The 22308-nt window shown below is 37.0% G+C and overlaps 1 protein-coding gene across 1 annotated transcript; it reads left to right on the forward strand.

Moving 5' to 3' along the window:
* The first annotated feature begins 9691 nt into the window (after positions 1 to 9691).
* LOC135204160 (uncharacterized) lies at positions 9692 to 20480 on the forward strand. The gene is made up of 2 exons (XM_064234203.1): positions 9692 to 9887; positions 17249 to 20480. The coding sequence occupies exon 2, from the start codon at positions 17625 to 17627 to the stop codon at positions 20127 to 20129; it is 2505 nt and encodes an 834-aa protein (XP_064090273.1). The 5' UTR covers positions 9692 to 9887; positions 17249 to 17624; the 3' UTR covers positions 20130 to 20480.
* The last annotated feature ends 1828 nt before the right edge of the window (positions 20481 to 22308 follow it).

Consider the following 22308-nt stretch of genomic DNA (forward strand, 5'->3'; position numbering starts at 1 on the left):
TGGCAGCAATGACATACAAATTTAAATACAAGCAAAGCAGTACACCTTTATGAACTCTGGAACCTCTCCACTGATAATTGTCATAATGAACAAACCAACAAAATATGTTAATAAATACAAAAACACTTCGATTATTAGTCTAACTCCAAAAATAAGTTTCCAAAGAAATTACAGTCTACTTTATAAGTCACAATCAGATTGACAAGATGTAGGGAATAGTTGGTAATTATCAAAAACATAGTAGACAAGCTTGATTTGATAACTGCTATATCCAATGTCAAGCAATTTTTATTTATTGGCTATCTACCTATTTACTGAAAAAAAAATAGCCGGTACCGTATATTGGCTTTAAACCTTCACCAATAATTATCGTCAGAATGGTGACTTCATGAGGCTCCACCCACTTTCGCCTCGTTATAATTCAGGATAACACTGAAGGCTACCATGGGCATTGTTGGATTAGAAAATTTAACTTCTGGCTATAAAAACTAATTTCTCGAGTAGTTGTAAGAAGTGATAAATGATCCTCAAGGATCCCAGCAGTTGGTCTAAACGTTTAATTCATGTATATTACTGCTATACTGTTGCGGCACTACTGCTACAGTAGTATTACTACGCTAGCACTGATACCCCACCCACATCTATGTATCGTTCCGCCATTCATGAAGTCTTTGGGTTTCAGAGCAGATGGAATTTCTGTCTGGTGGATGGGCGGGGCAACATTTAGTCAAAAGGTGTTTATTTACCTTGCCTTCGTAATGAATGTTTTTCGACTCTTGGCTCGTAATCATTGGCCATGGCGTCGGCTAGATCATTTTTACTCTATAAAAATTAAAACTATCGGGTTTAGGTTATTGATAATGCTGACAAAATTTGTGTGGTTGTAAAATATACATATGTCAACTTTCAGCTACATCCGATGCTTTGACAAGGAGCAAAGTCCAAAAAACCGTGTTACAGAGACCCTGAATCTCATAGTAGGTCAAATCAACGCCTGAGAATGGTCGACATGCTGCCTTTGTATTGGTGAAGGAAGTAGCCCTGAAGAACAAGGCGCTTTGTTTTATTAGGTTATTATTATAATTAACATTTAATAAAAGTGGTATAATATTGTCTTGAAAAATAGTAAGTTCACTATAATCTTGACATGATCCGCTCAACTTTCTTTACTGGGAAAATGTGAAATTTATTTTTCCATGAAGGAAATATTCGTTAATAGTATCATTCATGAATTTTTTTTTTCCTCTTCCAATTGCAAACATCACCAATGCCAGACAGGAAGACAAGTGTGCGGAATGGGTGTCCACAAAACAAGTGTCTCCACACATGTGTCTGTGTCTGATCGTCATGTGTATTATAAAATTTCAAGGCTACAGCCAGAGAGTGGCGAATTTTACTTCTATTTGAGTAACGATCTCAAAGAGTCAAATATCCTTTTGAAGTAAAAATATTTTGGTTACAAGTTTACAGTATTTCGCCTAATTAATCATTAGTATTTAACCATCCATTGTCATTACGATGTCAAACACTATACTAGGCTCTATAATAAAAAATAAAATGGAGTACAATCGATGCCACATAAATCCGGTATATGGGTTTAAGGCCTTGATTAAGTTTGTTGTCCTCGTATCTCTCTCTCTCTCTCTCTCTCTCTCTCCTCTCTCTCTCTCTCTCAGTAGTTATAACTTTACTCTCGATTGACGACCAGATTCAAAAATCACTGATCAGGTAACACAAGCACAAATAATTCTGGAAATGAGGCGCTTTTTTGAAATTTTTTAAAAATATTATTTATTTCAAACTGCATTTCGTCAAGTTATGAGTGAGTTTTCACAATTCACACGTGTTGTCAAGCGTTCTCTGCGAATGATTACGTGAACGTTACCACAGCAACACTGGTGTGAACAATAAATAAGGTGAAGCCCAGTTTTGCCAAGAGAAAGACGTTTAATGGCTAAATTTAGATGATTTACTTTAGAACTTAATATCAAACGAACACACCCTTTTTTTTAAGTCTACATTTTCTCGATTAGGAGAGGTGGCGCCAGGAACGAGGTAGCATGGTTCCTTTTTTTTTTTTTTTTCCACAGATGGTATGATACACACACACATATAGTATAGTATATATATATATATATATATATATATATATATTATATAATATATATATATCATATATATATATATTAATGTGTGTGTGTGTGTGTGTGTGTGTGTGTGTGTGTGTGTGTAACTGAATCACGAAAGTTGGAACGTGATAAATCCATAAATAAAGGTACAAGCCACGAGGGAAAAATAAATAACGGAGTTTCGGCAAGATCTTTCGACGTTCAACGTCCTTTACTTAGCAGATGAACTGACTTACATAAATTGACAATACAAGAAAGGTAGTATAACTGACAGATAGGGATTATAAAGAGATTAGTACCTAGAATCCGACACACCCGGAAGATGAGGTACACAAAAACATTCACAATACATATTAAACATACATATACAACGAAGATATCTCTAAGGCAACTAATTTTTTTTTTTTTTTGGCCACAGATGGTATGATACACACACATACATATAGTATATATATATATATATATATATATATATATATATATATATATTATATATATATATATGTGTGTGTGTGTGTGTGTGTGTGTGTGTGTGTGTAACTGAATCACGAAAGTTTGGAACGTGATAAATCCATAAATAAAGGTACAAGCCACGAGGGAAAAATAAACAACGGAGTTTCGGCAAGATCTTTCGACGTTCAACGTCCTTTACTTAGCAGATGAACTGACTTACATAAATTGACAATACAAGAAAGGTAGTATAACTGACAGATAGGGATTATAAAGAGATTAGTACCTAGAATCCGACACACCCGGAAGATGAGGTACACAAAAACATTCACAATACATATTAAACATACATATACAATGAAGATATCTCTAAGGCAACTAATTTCTATTTAAGTCTGTAATTATATCATTGAGGTCATCCTTAAACATGTTACAAATACAAGGGTTTAAATGAAACAGCCCACGACTAATACTGAAATTACAATGAGAAGTAAGTTGTATTAAAGCAGATTTTAAAAGATTTCGTGATAAGACATCTTTTGACCTTGCAATTACTGAACTACCAATCCAATTTATTCGGTGGTTGTTTTCACTTAAATGAATGAATATTGCATTAGATGTTTGCCCAGTTTTTACAGAATATTTATGCTGGCTTAATCTTACTTCTAAGCCCCTGCTCGACTGTCCGAGATAAAATGAGGGACAGCACATACATGGAATTTTATATATTATGTTGTTGCTTTCTTTGGGGCCATTTTTTTTATTAACATTCCTTTTAGTGTGTTATTATAGGAAAAAACAAGGTTGACCTTAAAGGCTTTTAACAATGATTTAATGGTTTCAAATCTGTTAAAATAAGGCAAACTGAGAATGTTCTTGGAATTTTCTCTCTCCGTGTTACTTGCACAATAAAAATTTTTGTGGGCTTTATTATTACAAATATCTCGAATTTTGCATTTTAACTAAAACCAAAATAGGTGCCATTAATTTATCAGCTTAAACTGCTGGCACATACTGGAACATGTCAGAATATGTGCCAGTAGTTTAAGTGCATAAACTAGGACATGACAGAATACGTGCCAGAAGTTTACCAGCCTAAAACACTGGCACGTACTAAGACGAGTCAAAATATGTACCAGTAGTTTACCCACCTCAACTACTGTCATGTACTGGGACATGCTAATAGTTTACCAGCCTAAACTACTGGCATGTACTAGAACTTGGCAAAATATGTGACGGTAGTTTACCCGGCTAAAATACTGACACGTACTAGGACATGCTAAAATACGTAACAGTAGTTTACCCACCTAAACTACTGGCACGTACTATGATGTGCCATTAGTTTAATAGCCTAAGGCACTGGCACGTACTAGGAATTGCCAAAATACATGAAAGGATATGTGCCATCAGTTTACCCACCTAAACTGCTGGCATGTATGCTGGCCTTATCCCGGTACGTGCCAGTAGTTCACCCGCCTAAACTACTGGCACGTACTGGGGCATGCCAGAATACGTGTCAGTTTTTAACCAGCCTAAACTACTGACGTGTGTCAGTAGTGTGTCACTCCCATTTAAAATAAATATAATTCAAGTTGGAGAAAATTAAAACTTCCAATAAACACGAAAAAACTTTAAAAATACGTCTAATCTCTAACTAATTTTGACAAGCAGGTGTTCAAAATCACAGGCGTCTCATCAGACTCGTGTTAAACGAACACTAAGTTTCTTTCAACCACCGATTTTTCAGGTAAATTACTCCGTCGCCTCATTTACTTAGGAAGTACATCTTAGTTTAACCAGACCACTGACCTGATTGACAGCTCTCTTAGGGCTGGCCCGAAGGATTATATTTTTTTTTTACGTGGTTACTAACCAATGGATTACTGAGCAACGGACCTACAGCTTATTGTGGGATCCGATCCACATTATATCGAGACATTAATTTCAAATCACCAGAAATAAATTCCCCTGGTTCTGCACTGGCTGCAGTGGAGAGCGAACTCGGGCTACCAAACTGATAAGCGAGTACTATATTTACTTAAGATTTATTGAACTACTGACTCCTTTCACTCCTGAATTAGTCTTTTTTTTTTTTTTCAATTCACTGCGTCAATTCTTTATTGTCCGATTCACCGAGCTATTGGCTTGAAAACTCCTGACTCATTTCCTTATTACTTTTTTACAAATATTTTACTCAGTGACCTAGGGCTTCAATTTAATTTGACTGTGAGATATTGCCTCTGACTCATACTCTTAACTATACTTACCCAAGCTTCTGTTACCCTCGAATGTTTTTACAAATTAATGTTAAACAAGATTTTTTTTACTCATTACACTTTTTAACTAGATTTTTTGACATTACTCTTTGTAACTTGATTTTGTTACTCATCTTTTAACTATATTTTTTACTCATTTCTGATTTTAACGAGATTTGTTTTTTAACTCATTTCTCTAAGGGATTAATAAACGCCTCTAAAGCCATGCATTACAAGATTTCTCCAACCATGCTCTCTCTCTCTCTCTCGCTCCTCTCCCCTTCCTCGACAGATCAACTCACATGACACCCATCCCCTCTCAAGTTCTTCACAGTTTTTCTATTTTTTTCCTTAATGAAATATTTCCTTCACTTCTCTGATAACCGGTTTATCGCCTTAATATCTCTTGATTCTTTGCACAACAGTTGTCATTTTTCTGACTCCCTTCGTATTTGCCTAAACTTTCCGCAGTAATTATGCCGTTACATAAATGTTTACGACACGTTTCCCTATTACGAATGTAAATGACTTTACTATATTACCGATTCCAATGTGCATAAAATAAAATAAAAAAAATATAAAAAAATGGGCTTTAAACGAGTTTCCCTTTGGAAGCTGAGAGATAACATCTGGAGTAAGCAAAGATGGCAATGTAGCATTAGGGCAACAAAGATCTGAGCTGATTCACACTCGTGTTTCTCCACCACATTTTGACCCTTGACTCCTCTCAAGTGTAAATGACTTAAAACTATTGTTAAAACCTTCCTTCGAACAGGGTGTTGGCCGTCTATATAGTTTCCTGCCCAGCTCCCTGGTAAGATTTGTATCCCCCAAGGAATAGGAGACAGTTGACTAGCCATCTACGTCCGAAACCTGAAAACAAGTCGTTGGTCATCTCGAGTATATACAATAGCCTTCTTATCTCATTTGACGACCTTGACCCAACCATACAAGACAACAGGTTAAGCGCCCCGTGTACGATCTTTAGATATTTACAGCAGGACAAAAAAAAAACGGTGGACCCTAATTGATATTTCAAGATTGGTGGATCGCGTGACTGTATCAACAGGAGTGACTGAAAGAATCATATTTCTGTTGTATTTGAAGTATATGCAACACTGAATATCAAATATCATTTACCTTAACTTACATATGAAAAATATAAGAAAATATTCTTATTGTATACGTATACTACTTGCCTAACGCATATTACTCAAAACAAATGATACTCAAATAACCGGATATGTGTCATTTTATTATACTGCGAACATAAAACTCAAGCGGACAAGCATCTCCAAGCAGAAAAAGTCTTAGATCAAAATCATGGCTTAAAAGTATTAATTCGTCCAGAGAGACAAGGCTGGCACGAAAAAAAAAAAAAAAAAAAAAAAAACGCAAACACCAGATTTTCGAAAGATGACACGACGAGGATTTGGTCCTAACCATTAACCTCTCGTTTGTATGAGTCAGGCCAGGTAGAAGAAAGATTGTCCCCTAGATAAACATAAACAAAATTGTTCTCAGAAGTGAAATTTGGCATCGGTGTATTAATCTGTTTGAACTTCTCCCTGCCATTCGATTTTTGGCATGGCCCGCGGTACCCATGTTTTTGGTCCTAAACAGTTTACTGATCCGCTTGGCTTTGTTCGACTTTCCAAGCCGCGGTCTATCTGGACCGTGTTCCAAGCATAATGGCCTTCTCTGCAGTTCAGTCATTCGGATCTCTCCTGGAGGGTAGGTAATCCCGAAGGGTTTTAACCCGATATGTTTACCACCTTCGGGCGTGTTGAGTTCAAGCCGTTTGGGGAATACCGTAAAAACACAAACAAAAGACTGTCGATATCATCAAAATAATGACCCCCCAAGAAATGTTAAGTCCTAAATAACAACCCCAGAAAACCCTTGGGGTCGCTACCAGGGACACACTTTCTGATTTGTGTCCGTGTTCTTTTCGTCTCTACAAATTTGAAACATATTATGAAATATATATAAAAAAAAACTCAGGCCACAAGCCAAGCGCTGCGACCTATGAGGTAGTTCATTTCTGAAAACAATGCTGAAACAACTGTTAGGAAAGAGTGGAAAGTACGACGGAAGTAAGATAAGGTGAACGGAGGAGTGGTAAAGGGAATGAAAAGGGTTACAGCTGATGGGCGAATTGACGCCTGCCTACAGTGTACTGTATGAAGTGCAATGACGACTATGCACCCCTACAAAGGGTTTCCTCTCTACGCAACGGTATTCCTACATACACAAAGGCATCCATCCAGCAAGAAAGCGCCTCAGTGCCGTGGTTGGTATGATGTTGGCGTCTCACCTCGGTGGTCGCGGGTTCGATTCTCGGCCACTCCATTGAGGAGCGAGAGATGTGTATTTCTGGTGATAGAAGTTCACTCTCGACGTGGTTCGAAAGTCACGTAAAGCCGCTGGTCCCGTTGCTAAATAACCACTGGTTCCATGTAACGCAAAAACACCATACAAACAAACATCCAGCAAGACACACATAATAGTACATGCATTTGAGTGACATGACAGTTAAGACGGATGACGCGGTTACTTGTTAACGAATAGTAAACGCCATAACATATATGATTGCAACCGATCAGTTGGTGGTGGCGATCGAAGGATACAGATTTAAAGTGCAATACCGATCAAACCATCTGTGGTCGAACTATAAATGCGATTACGTGCTTTGACGGATATAATGGCCACTGCTTTAAAAAAGAAAAAAAAAAAGTCTTAGATAGCATCCCGATGAACTTGGTCTAGTGACTCATTCTTATAAACGAAAATCTTCCCTCATCATTTATGAGAGAGAGAGAGAATATATAAATATCTAGGACTGCGCACTCACAAATAACCTACACTTAACTACATTTCTGGCAATGTTATTATAACCGTTGTTATTTATTCCGTACGACCTCCTATCTTATCGTGTCTTTGGTTGTCAAAGGAAGCGTTTCCTTGATAACAAAACAGCATCAGCGTTATATATATAAAAAAAAAGGATGACATTTAAGAGTAAATGTCATAACTTGATTTTTTTCTAGAGACTGATTTTGTGATTATTAGAGCTTAAGTTACTATTCCGAATTCCGTAAATACGAAATATGCAAAAGATTCACAGATTTAATAATAATAATAATAATAATAATAATAATATAATAATAATAATAATAATAATAATAATTTGGAAGAAGACCTATGAGAACAAACTTCGTTGAATAGAACGGCATAGTGTCATTCTTTTAAATTAATAATAATAATAATAATAATAATAATAATAATAATAATAATAATAATAATATAATAATGCAGTAAGATATAAAAAAATATGCAGAAATTTCCATACTTAAAAAAATTTCCAGAACAGCTACCGAGAGCAACTAAATAGCCATAGAAAAGTTGAAAATGGAAAAACCACACAGGCAAGATCTCACACAGGACTTTCAGCGACCTGGAATCTGACAAACCTGAATTCTCACAAAACTCTGAAACGCGAATATTAACAGACAACAAAAAGACATTAACTCAACGGGGTCAAAATGCCCTATGTAAATATTTGCTCTTAAATATTTACTCCCTATCAACCATACCTGCTTTTGGATATTTTTCAAGTAATACGAAGTTAGCTTTCATTGAAATCCTTATATATATATATATATATATATATATATATATATATATATATATATAATTAGTTAACAAAGCCAGGCTTTCGTTCGAATACTAAGAACACTTGCAAACAATTCCCAAAACAACTAAATATTATACGCAGGGGAAATCACTGTCCCGCGGCTGTAATAATCATAGGTTTATATATATATATATATATATATATATATATAATATATATATATATTATATATATATATATATAGATATATATATATAATATATTATGTATTATAATTATATATATTAGTATATTGATAGATATAGATATATATATATATATATATATATATATATTAATTTATTTTCATTTCAAAACGTCGCATAAATTTAATTTAGAGGCCCATGAGCGTCGTAAAGACAACGACGCAACAAACTGAAATTGAAAAAAAAAGGAAAATAGATTAATTTGAAACGCATCGAACAATCGGAGATTAATGACCCTCTAATACCACGAATAGACTAAAAATCAATGAATTTTCTGCCACACCCATTTGCACACACTCACCTGTTTGCTCTCTCTCTCTCTCTCTCTCTCTCTCTCTCTCTCTCTCTCTCTCTCTCAAGCGACTGTTGTCAATTGCGTAGTTTTAGGTTATGAAATATACCATGAAGTTGATAAAGGAGAAAGAAAGAAGCTCTTTAAGTTGCTCCTTTAAATTTAGTACATTAGCTTACGATTCGTTAGAACGAGGAAAATTCTGGTAACCGGTATTTCGTTGCCTTCGGCTAATGATTAATATTTATTCATAATTATAGCATTAAAGACGACTAAAGTAAGATTGGGCCTGACGTGAAGACAACCATGTTCCAAAGCTTTCAGTGAAAGTACGGCTGGCATTTGCAGCATCGAAAATGACATGTTGATATTCGTCAATAAATTTAACATCAGCTTTCCACTACGGCTGTAAAGCCGCGATTCTGCATTTCTGGGGCAATTGTTAATGGTCAGTTTACGCACGCTTCCACAAGTTCATTTAGTTCCCCTGAAGAAAGAGCAAAGCTTATAAAAGAGAGAGAGAGAGAGAAGAATAGCCTCGGGATAAAATATTCATTGGGATGCGGACCAATCACAAAAGGGTAGTAGCGAAACACGCGTCATGTGCCTCACTCTGATTGGCTGATAAGAAAGACAGCTCGGCTTGAGGTTGACTCTCTGACACTCACTCAGCTAGCCGAAAGTCCTCGCGAAGAGAGCTGAACCATGAACTAAGCTACGAGAGCTCGTTGCTTATGACTCAGTCACCCGTTAGAAGGCGTAGGGTGAAGTGTCAATCGCTCATGGACGTTAACCTGTGACTTGCTTCACCGCGACTTTTGAAGTGTTAACGAAAATGATTTACCGGAAAGTAATTGGACGTAAGAGACCATCATGAACGTGAGTAGTGTTCTCGGTGTTTTGTGTAAATAATTTCCATCAATTTCTGCCGTAATCAGGCTCAATACATTATTAGTGGAGACTTCTTGAGAGATCGCAGCCTATAGTTCCTGGCACTTGAGGTACTAAGTGTGGTTTGCATTGGTCCCCACCACCCACGCATTTCGTGGTCAATAACCTGGAATCGATTTCGAAAATAGGAGCGAGGTAAATTTTGAGAGATTTACTCCCGATAAATCTCGAAGGTTGTCACTTATCTAATCGGGCCGTTATCGTCTCGGTAATCCAGGAAAATGATAAAACAGTCATACTCTTTGTCTATCGTCTCTTTATCTCTTTTCTAATAAAGCCTGGTGCGTTTTTTTCTATTATGATAAAAGGATCTTATCGTGCAACGCGATCGATGCTAGTAGCTGGCCTCGGTATACATAGCCTGAAAATTGCTTAGTATAGAAAACGCTAACTCATACAAGCGCCAGGGACAGAACACTCGATGCTTTTCTAATGAAGCAAATTAAAGCGAATTTCTTGTTTTTTTCTTAGAAAGTATTCTCAGTCCTTTCTCATCCTCCTCATCTTATATATATATTATATATATATATTATATATATATATATATATATATATATATATATATATATATATATATATATATTTCTCACCGATATAAGTAGGTTAAACACCGAGATTAGATTTCCTAACACTTGAGAATTTACCAATTACACGTGACCTGAATCCACGGCTAGTAACGGCTGGTTTTCATTTATAAATTATATATATATATATATATATATATATATATATATATATATATATATATATATATATATTCGTCCGTTCAAGCAAAACAAAATTTGGGTAGCTCCATTTATTCTATTTTGCACGGTGCCAGAATACTTTAACTGACAGGAAAGTTGGATGGCTAAATATTTGTAGCCGAAAAAAAAAAAATCATTGACACAGATCTGATACCAATTAAATTTAAGAATAACGGACATGAATTTTTACCACAAACTCCACGTGAGGAATCGATGTTGCGTTGTGTTTGAGACTAATGTAACACAAGGCCTTTGTTTTTTCCCACCCTATTTCGACGATAGCTTTAAACATGGCCATAATTTCCACTCCATTCCATAAGTAATGATTTTCTAAAACATTCTCCTCTCTCTCTCTCTCTCTCTCTCTATACATATATATATATATATATATATATATAAAGTTATATATTTTATATATATATATATATATATATATATATATATATATATATTCCTGCATTAACTTTAAAACAGGATCAACATAATTTATAATGAAAGATTTTTATATCCTACCCTCTCTCTCTCTCTCCGCCCCCCGTGTGTGTGTGCGTGCGTGAAAATGAATCATGAAGCGGGGCAAACACCGCTGCATTAGAGAGAGAGGGAGGAATATACTCTGGTGTCCCCATGCTTTGAAACTCATAGAATGACAGAACTGGCAACAGAGCCGACTGAGGACTTGACTGGCATTCTAAACGCAGCTCCTTATCAACTTCCCGCAATTTGCACGTATCGGCCGGGCGTGTTGCATGCCTCAGCCCTGCAAGCGAGTAGCAAATGCATTGCAAATATGCTTCCACGATCGTCAAATCACCCCCCCCCCCACCCCAACGTCCTCTGCATGAAATCGAATATGAAATTCAAGTCCCATATTTATGTTTACTTCTTTGGTTATTGTTTTATATATATATATTTATTTATTATATCTTTATTTGTGTGCCCATCGTTCGTTAGTTGATAATTCTTCTGTCAAAGTTGCTTCATTTATTTTTATATATATATTTTACGAAATCGCCTTCAAGGATGTTCCGATCTACGAATGTTTTTTGCATCGTTTTCATCATGATTCTCAAAATAGTCCCAAAGACACTGACATTTGGTTTGTAATATTTATAGAAAAATCGTCTGAGTATAATGACCGAAAAAATCGTACTCGAGTATAATGGGATCACTACAACAACAGTAAAAAAAAAAAAAAAATAAGGGGCCGGGGTGGGGGGGGAGTGAGGGCGGCTATAAGCAGCAACAGCTGTTAACACAATGAAAGATAAACCCGACACGAGGTAATGACGCGTTGATATCAGAGACACTATAACTTCACACATGAGATCTACAGTGTGTTGCAAGATTCTTTATATCCTTATTGTGCGCTTTTTCTATTTTTTTTATTTACTGTTTCTTTAGTGTATATATTTTTTCTTAGCTAATTTATTTCATTACCATCCATTTTTACTGTCATGTCGTAAGTGTCCATGTGTAAGTGTGAGGATTATATCACAATATACATTTTTTTCCCCTATTGGTGGCTTCAGAAAGTCTCTCTCTCTTTATTGTTTGTTTGTTCGTATGGTGTATTTACGTTGCATGGAACCAGTGGTTATTCAGCAACGGGACCAACGGCTTTACGTGACTTCCGAACCACTTCGCGAGTGAACTTTGTCTCTTTCTTCAGGGATGGAGTTGCCACCCGCCATTCTCTTCTCCACCCCACCACAGTCGTGTAATGGCCTGGTACCTGTTCGCTGCCTGGGTCAACACATGCACGATGGGATTGAACACACCTGGAAACTGAACATGGAATCTTTCTTAGTCACTGCAGTATTTGAAGGGACTGGCATCTTTATGTCCATTTACAGCCCAGGCCTGAAAATCATAATACAGTTACAAACTGCATCTCGGTGCTTGCCAGAGCCGTTGATGATCTCACTGAAAAGGCGGACGAAGGCTGTCCGTACCCCTGCTGATATTACATACCCGCTCTTAATAGTACGTTTCGCGGTGATTAATTTTAACGGCGAGTCTTTTAATCTATTTTCTCTCTAACTTGCTTTCATGACCGCAACAAAACTGCATGGCGACATTCTTAATTTATCAAGTGCTAAAACTGGACAGTTTAGTCTATGGTAAAAACAAATATTAAATTAAATCTTGAGTCCAAGTATAAGGGGGAAAAATTCTGCCAAATGCCGAGTATCTTTCATTTAATTCCACGAATATGTTGCCGCATTTAACTCCTTTGTCTGCCATAAAGAAAGAATCTTCATTTACAGGACTATATACAGGATGTTCAGTGGGTTCCCCAAGGACATGCGCACTAGACGTTTCGGCTGGAGGTCAAATTTTGCTCGTAAACACAAAACCTTGCTTGTCGGAGCATTTCTCCCTAATTCCGTCCATCAGTCCAGAGTTTTATGACGGCAAGTATCCCCGAGTCAGCCACAACACAGCGATTGCACGTGATAAGGCACAATGTGACTTTTGCCCTCTCTCTCTCTCTCTCTCTCTCCTCTCTCTCTCTCTCTCTCTCTCTCTCTAACACGTACATACACATCCAAACACTTGCAAATGTGTCAATAAGTACATTTACATGTCCACTACTAATATGCATGTGTTGAGGCTCAGTTTCAACGTATAGGTCGAATTATTCAGTGTTTATAAAGCACTTGACATGCAAAGTTCAATAATAAATAAGACGATAATGAAATCGCAAATGCAGTTACACCCCTTGCATGTAGTAAGGCACGAACCATTCTTGTTATATCTAAAAACAAAGAGAGACTCGGGCATTTGAAAGGAATGTTCATGGTTATTATCTCTTGTAGTTTACTTAATTTTTTCTGACTTTCTCTTCGTAATATATAATTTCTTTGAAGGAAAATATTTACTCATTACTAGGACACTGGGGAATAGGTTTATGATCGAGTCTGCTCACTCAATCGTAATACGAAGTCTCAAAGGGAACATGTAAAAACTTCTTGACCTCATTGAAGGCATATTTATTTATTTATTTATTTATTATGATTTAGGACGACGTGTATCCATCTGCAGTAACCCACGATTCAAGAAGCTAAAACAACGCATGCAACAGAAACACTGAACCTTCACAGTTTATCACAATAACGGTTATATTTTCCACTTCACTGAATAGTGTTTCAGCGAGACCTCTCTCGGTGGGTGGTCTTGGTTTCAGCGTTTTTATCAAAGTTTACATTTTTAAAAAATGAGATAACGCTTTCCAGCCACTATAAAAAATATTATTGTCTTTAATAATATTATTATTTTATCAAAATGCCGTTTTATTTCCCACTTCACTGAATAGTGTTACAGCCTTTTCATCATCAAACAGTTTCCATTTTTTTTAAATTAGATAACTCTTTTCAGCCACTATAAAATTATCATTATTATTATTATTATTATTATCAAGATACCGTTTGATTTTCCACTTCACTGAATAGTGTTTCAGCCTCTTTATCAAACAGTTTGCCATTTTTTAAGGAAATAACGCTTTTCAGCCACTATGAAATTATTATTACTATTATTATTATTATTATTGTTATGATTATTGTGTTTTTGAAAGAAAACACTTGGGCAATGAATGCCAAGACACGAGCCTGATGGGAACTAATGCGGTTCGGTGGCAAAGACGAGTCTACCTTGCAGACGGTAGAGCTGCTTATCAAAGAAAGAGTTCATTAGTCTCACTGGGAACGCATAAAAAGTCTAAACTTCTACGCTGCGTCTGTGGGAGAGTAAGTTCACGCATAGCTTGTGTCCAAAAGTCCAGTAACTAACTCTGCGATACAGATCGAAGTAGCTCTAAAGTAAGAAAACCGTTGAACTGAGTGGTAGGACCAAGGTCTAGGGTAGGACGACACGATTTTCGGTGACGATAAAGTAGAGAGGTCCAAGTAGTCTTGCTGGGCTGTAAATTGATAACTACAATTCACAAAAGGAATACCGTCCTGTGCTGTGAATTGAAGGGTCCTTAAATATAAAAATACCGCAGGAAACCCGTACATTGCGGGCGACACTTCTTCCTCCCGGATTATCGAAGTAGCATCGGTAAAATTATCTTTTTTTTTTCTCTCTCTTTTTTTTTCTGTGTCAATTCTGTTTCTTGGTTCTTGAATCAGTTCTGTCCTCAAAACAAACTTTTATTTGCATGAAACCAAAAGGAACGACGGATAATAATTCAAACAACACTGGCTTTCGCGAAAAACTTGAAAAGCCGTGAAGATAACAATGAATTTATTTAAGTGATGAATGATGGGAGTTAGTGACGTCACTAGAGAATGTCTACTCGTACGCAACATCACGCTTCCTTTCCTAGATTAATCAAACTATGATGAGATACGAGAAGAAACTCGTTTACTTATTCATCACCAGTATATGATTATGTTTTGTGACTTAATTTATTACATAAATTCTCCAAGGAAACAAACTCCCCGCCCCCCTTGCACTTTTGAAATTCTAGGAATATACGAAGCATCACGGCCAAAAAAAATATATAAAACAGGTTACAACAACTGGTGGTTAGGACTATTGTATTCATCTACAAATCCTGGTATGTACCAAGGCCAAGCCTGTGCTAATACATAAATGAAGACTGGTTCTTTAGGCCTATGATGCGTTAATATGCAAATAATACTGTTGCTTTGCCTTACTTTACGTTCGTGTGCGAAGACAGGTGCTTAGGCCTACCCGACGTTTATTTACAAACAATGGCGCCTAGGCCTACACCGACCGCACTGGTACGGCGACCCTTAAAAGGTACACCTATCAAAAAGGAAATCACAAAGGGTCCCATTGTTGTCCGTTGAGATTCTATCACTGGCTCCCAGAAGAATGATCGCCAGGAAAGCTATGGAGAAGCAGCCGGCGGCGACCTTTATCCGCGCCTTAGACACTGACAAGAACCAGAGGACTTTATTGCCAGAGAGAAAACTCTGGAACGTTGTAGTACCTGGCGGGCGGTGCTCTGGTGCCTGGTGTTCACGAATTTAAGATGGCCCGCTGTGCTTCCATGAGCGCTACGCTCCTTTTTATTTTTTTTTTATTTTTATCTGGTCACATTTCTCAGTTCATATGTATGTGTGTGTTTGATGCGTGTATCTTCATCTACTGTTATCGTATACTTTCATAACTATATATATATATATATATATATATATATATATATATATATATATATATATATCATATATATATATATATATACGTTATACTATATATATATATTTTTTTTTTTTAGTTCTCTTTTTTCAGGAACATACTAATGAACTTTATATATGTGTGTGTTCGCTTAATAAATAATAATTAATAATAATATTAATAATAATAAATTCTCCCGGATGAGACATTCTCCTTCAGCCAATAGGAGAATGCTCTCCCCACCTGTGTCTATGCCAGTAAAAAATTGCATAAAATTTCTGTAATCTGAATTGTAGGTATAAATATGGAGTAATAATAATAATAATAATGTATAATAATAATTCTTATTGAAAGATATTGCTGCATCAGCTGCATTTAACTTGTAAATAGTTTTCTCTATTTTTCTAATAAATGCTTTCTCTCTGCTACTACAACTGGCGAGTATTGCGCCGACGTTACTCATCAGAAGGAGTCAATTTCAGGGATATTCTTACAGATTTATTTGTCACAATAAATAGATAAACAAATGGGTCAAAATATAAGACGAATTGGTGGCCAACGTTTCTCTCGGTATCATCCGAGCATGATCACAGCAGTGGGTCGGAGCAGACTGTAAATGCTGTTGTTGTTGTTGTATTACGGGCCTTTCCCTTGTTTGGCCCGTAGGTGATCTGTATAAAAAATGCTGTCAGGATCTACTCAGTATATAGTGGTAGGTCAGAAGGAGGTCAACCGCTAGCTGAGTTTTCATTGGTTGGTAGGGGGCGCAATGCGTTCCTGCTATTGGTTGCAGGAAGTTTTCTTCAAGACACTTCTCGTCGTTGAAGGTCGCGCTGTTGCAGCCTAGCAGACCGTCGAGGCTGGGGCATGACTTCCCAGGGCGTTGTGTCGCACGACGGCTCGCATTGTCATTGGCTGCTCAGCCTTCAACAGCGCGACCTTCAACGACGAGAAGTGTCTTGAAGGAAACCTCTTCCAACCAATAGCAGAAACGCATTGCGCCACCTACCAATGAAAACTCAGCTAGCGGTTGACCTGCTGACCTACCACTACCAATAATAATAATAATAATAACAACAACAATAATAATTATAATTATTATTATTAGTAGTAGTAGTAGTATTACTTACTTACTTACATACTGCAGTAGGTGTTCACAATTTTACTGGATTAGACCAAAATAAAAATAAAAGCTACAATAACATTCTTTTAACCATTTGAACAAAAGCAGATTTCACAAATAAGCTTGTTTATATCAGTGAAGCATAAGAGGCTGTTTATATTCTCATATTTCCCTGTGCATAAAAAGACTATTTACAATATCATGTTTTCCAAATCTCCTTGCCTAATATTTGAACAACGTTCTAATTCGCGTTACTTCTTTCTTTTCAGAAAAACTAGGCCACTACCATGGCAGGTCTGCGAGTCAAAGATCACCACCGACCGTGGCAAAATGGTGTCATTGTTTGCCTGTTCCGCCTTCTCATTATCAAACGTCCACCATCCTCCTTATTCTCAAGAAGGATTTGCTCTCACGTTGATGACTGTTCCAGAATTTTTGCCAAGAAAGAATTTAAAGTGCTGCGACAGATGACCACACTAATAAGTTTTCAGTGGTGAAGCATCCCAGTAATAACAATTTACAGATTTTTCTCGAAAATCTTGCAAAACGTAGTGATATACATTCCCACTGATATTCTCTGTTAGTGCTGTTACTTCACTGGAAGAAGTTTTTCTTTAAATGAATGAAAGTGGACCCTACATGTAAATGGTATTCCGAAGTGAAAATAGTGCAAGTTGGAGTGAGATCTATTCGAGTGACAATAATACACTCCATGACAATCAAGTTAGACGAAATATGTCAAGTTCTTCAAGCGAACACCGAAATTCAAGCCACAGTGTAACAAGGAAGGCTCTTAAGGCTACAACTTGCTACATCTGTGACAAAGTTGTGAAGGATTACCGCCTGTCATCTCACTTGCTTTTCGGTTCCCTCCAGTGCAGAGACTGTGATCTGAAGTTTAGACGTTGCCGAGATTTCGATTCCTTTCGGCGATCTAAGGACGAGAAGGTCAGTGGTTCTTGCGCTCATCAGACCTTAAGATGGACAAGAGACCCAGCCGAATACCTGGAGAGGAAGCTTCAGAAGGATATGAAAAGTCTCAAGTCGGGACACCACCGCCCTTCCACCAGAGAAGTTGTCAAGGAAATGCTTTCCTACATAAGCAACCTGAAGCCTATTGAAAATAAGTCACCCTGGAGACGCGCTATAGAGAAATTAAAGAAGTTTATATCACTGAAAACAGAGAAACTTGACGGGACCAACCGCCATGGAGGAGACAAACGATCGTCTGAAAATTATGGCTTATATCCTAGCAAAAAGAAACACAATACCAGCAGAGATACTGAAAATTATAAGGGTGGTTCTCAAGACTTCGGGAGAGATGGTAAAAATGAACACTACCTTAATGTGGCAAATTTTATAATAGATCAATTCGAAAGCCACAATGAAGCTCAAAGTACAAATGGTTCCAGCGATGATTTTATGGTACCTCAGTATAGTGAAGAAGTGATAATTCCTCAGTCAGAGTGGGAAATTGAAGCTCAGCCCATCAGTGAATTTCAGGAATGTGACAAATCTATTGAAATATCTCTTGGAAATGGATTTAGTGATAAAATTTCATTCAATGTCGAGGAAGTCTGGATCACAAGAGATAGAGAACTGGGCCCGATGACTTTGATCATTGATAATGCAAATCAATCTACACAAATTGCTGAAGAGATCGCCACAGCTCTAGAAGACAGTGTAGCACCATCAAAAGAATTCTCTGAAAGTAGCTCACAACAGTCTGTGGATAGCCTAAAGAACACTCCTACATCAGAAAATGTGATAGATGAAAAAGATAGAAAGAGTGACGCACGTAAAAAAGATAAAAAATGGAGAAAAGCAACAGAAGATAAAAAAGAAACACCACAGCTAGATGAATGCAACATAAGTGCCCAGGAAAAGTTGTGCAATAACAAAGAAATATCAACAGAATATGAAAACACTAAAAGCAGAGAATCTACCGTTACTTCTGTCAACCAAGTCTGTGTTAGAAATAACGGATGTGAAACTGAAACTCAGAACACTGTGCTGAATGGTCATGGAGAACACATACCTCAAAAGAAAGATGGAGAAATAAAGATGAATAATGTTGAGAACTATGGTGCTAAAAATCAAAACAAGGAGCACCTCTCAGGACTGGATCCAGACAGAAGAAAGTCCCGCAGAATGAGAAAGCTTTTTTACAAAGACGGTGAATCAGAGAGGGACGAGAAATATCTGAGAAGTCACAGGAGTAATGGTGGAACTATCAAAGGTACAAAGTATAATTTAAGAAGCAGAAGAAGCCCCTCTTCAGAATCATTCTTACAGAAATTAGACACTTCTGAAAAGAAAAGGTTATGGGAGAAACTCTTACCCATTGCTAAAAAACTGAGGAAGTTAAATGTTGAAAGTAATGGACATACTCTTTCTACCTTCACCATCCCATTCGATTATAAGGACAGTGACGACGACTTTTTGGTTGATGTTTTATTGTCCCATGTTCTTGACGTTCAACAAAACCCAAGTCTGACTCACTATTCTTCTGAAGGTGACGGAGAGGACGATTACAACCATGGCGACGAAATAGCCCTCCTTCTTAATCTAGTGAAGAGAGTTGTAAGACAGTTTACCTCCTCACTGGACAAGTCTCATTTTAGTGCAGCTTTTGACTCAACGAACCCCTCTGTCAATTGTTGTTCAAAAAGTGATTCAGTGGAGAGTTCAAAAAGTAGTGACTCAATAGAGATTAGTGACATTGTTGAGAAAAAGAGACAGAGAAGGTCAAAAACTAACTACATAAATCACATGTCATTTGGAAAAGACTACGAAGAGGGACAGGCAAAAACTTTTTACGTTAGTCCTCCCTCTGATGGAAACTATTACGTTGTTAACTATCCGTCCCAGCCACTCATAAAAGAGTGCCCTATGTGTTACTTTCGCGTGTTCCCTTCAATGTTTTCCCTAAATCTAGTCACAAATTTAGCAACAACTAAGTGTGTAGGTTGTATGTTAACTATTTATGTTGTTCAAGAGCCAAGCAAAAATAATTCACTTCCAAAGATAGTTTTCAGGAGAGATGACTCTTCTGAAAATGACCACGAAGAAGCAAAACCAGCTCGTTTTAAGAGCCGTACTCAAAAGTGGCAGAGAAAAGTCAACGTCAGAACCTTTTTTAAGCAGTGACGGGAATATATTTTTTTTTGGGGGGGCCAGTAAAAGTAAACAACCTATGTCAGTTTTAGTAAATTCAGTAGCCAAAACTCTTTTTGAGACGCATGATCTCGAGTATGACCAGTGAATATGAAAGACGATAACTTTCCTAGAAGAGTTGTGCAAGTAATGATGTTCGTCCAACAGAGGGCAGTGCAGATGCTGTGAACCTCAACTCTAAACACCAAATAGTTTTCTTTTCCAGCCAGTATTGTTAAGTACCTAGACCAAAGTTGACTGTGATTTCATTTCTCCGCATATTGTGAAAGTGTTGTCCTACAAGTGTCATTTTTTTATACCGAATACATTCATCACAAGCTTAAATGCGATTTTGTGTATTCCTCTTGTAGTTATCAAACTGAATGCTGTATGGAAAGTTTGAGTTTCAGTTGTTTTAAGGCGGGGTATCCTAACAGCTGCTCGGCTGTTCTCCTGTCTTTACAATAAAGGTTATCTATTTAGAAAACTACAGAACATCTATTTTGCTGCCTTTAGTTCCCAGGACAAATACGTTCTGGAGCAGGAATTGAGTAGCATACATAAAATGTGTTGATCTGTGAGGTCATGTGACCTAAAATCAAGGAATTAGGAGGTTTTTGTATAGGACTAAACAAATATAATACAAGAGGTTACTGAAAACAGGTACAAAGTCATGAATGTTGTTTCTATGTAAAACAGGAAACTACGTAATATACATCTATTGGTTCAATCATACAGGAAATCTGTAAGAACCGAAGTCGCACAGTAAAGAAAAAGGGTCGATGGCCAGAGTGTGAGTCAAAGAAAGGAGAGGGAGAAGGACAAAAATGGAGGCAGGATAAATTGCAGCCATTAGTAAGCAAACACGACAGCAAAATCAAGTCCAGTTTACAAAAGAAAGTGCCTCAGTGGCGTGATCGGTATGGTCTTGGCCCGCCACCTCGGTGGTCGCGAGTTCGATTCTCGGGCATTCAATTGAGGTGTAAGTGATGTGTATTTCTGGTGATAGAAATTCACTCTCGACGTGGTTCGGAAATCACGTGAAGCCGTTGGTCACGTTCACCATACAGGCAAACAAACAAAACAATTTACAAAGGGAAGTAACTACTATGAGATTCAGGGCCTCTGTAACACGGTTTTTTCGCAATAACTTTTTATCTATGCATTTCATAAATATAACGCTTATTCAGAATACATATTATATCAACACATAAATTTTGAGTGTATTCTGCACTACGCAGGTTGAATAAATTTGGTACTTATAATGTAAAATTGACCTTTTTTGAAGACGGGCCAACTTACTCAGAGAAAAGGTTTCGAACACACTCGTTACGTAACTTATGACAGCATTTCTTCCCTCTTTCTCGATGGACGATTGGCTATACGTAACGAAGGCTAAACCTCTGGCAACAATGACATACAAATTTAAATACAAGCAAAGCAGTACACCATTATGAACTCTGGAACCTCTCCACTGATAATTGTCATAATGAACAAACCAACAAAATATGTTAATAAATACAAAAACACTTCGATTATTAGTCTAAATCCCAAAATAAGTTTCCAAAGAAATTACAGTCTACTTTATAGGTCACAATCAGATTGACAAGATGTAGGGAATAGTTGGTAATTATAAAAAACATAGTAGACAAGCTTGATTTGATAACTGCTATATCTAATGTCAGTAATTTTTATGTATTGGCTATCTACCTATTTACTGAAAAAAAATAGCCGGTACCGTATATTGGCTTTAAACCTTCACCTATAATTATCGTCAGAATGGTGACTTCATGAGGCTCCACCCACTTTCGCCTCGTTATAATTCAGGATAACACTGAAGGCTACCATGGCCATTGTTGGATTAGAAAATTTAACTTCTGGCTATAAAAACTAATTTCTCGAGTAGTTGTAAGAAGTGCTAAATGATCCTCAAGGATCCCAGCAGTTGGCCTAAACGTTTAATTCATGTATATTACTGCTATACTGTTGCAGCACTACTGCTACAGTAGTATTACTACGCTAGCACTGATACCCCACCCACATCTATGTATCGTTCCGCCATTCATAAAGTCTTTGGGTTTGGGTTTCAGAGCCGATGGAATTTTCTGTCTGGTGGATGGTCGGGGCAACATTTAGTCAAAAGGTGTTTGTTTTACCTTGCTTACGTAATGAA

This window comes from Macrobrachium nipponense, chromosome 44 (assembly GCF_015104395.2).
Source record: "Macrobrachium nipponense isolate FS-2020 chromosome 44, ASM1510439v2, whole genome shotgun sequence".
Taxonomy (NCBI): Eukaryota; Metazoa; Arthropoda; class Malacostraca; order Decapoda; family Palaemonidae; genus Macrobrachium; species Macrobrachium nipponense.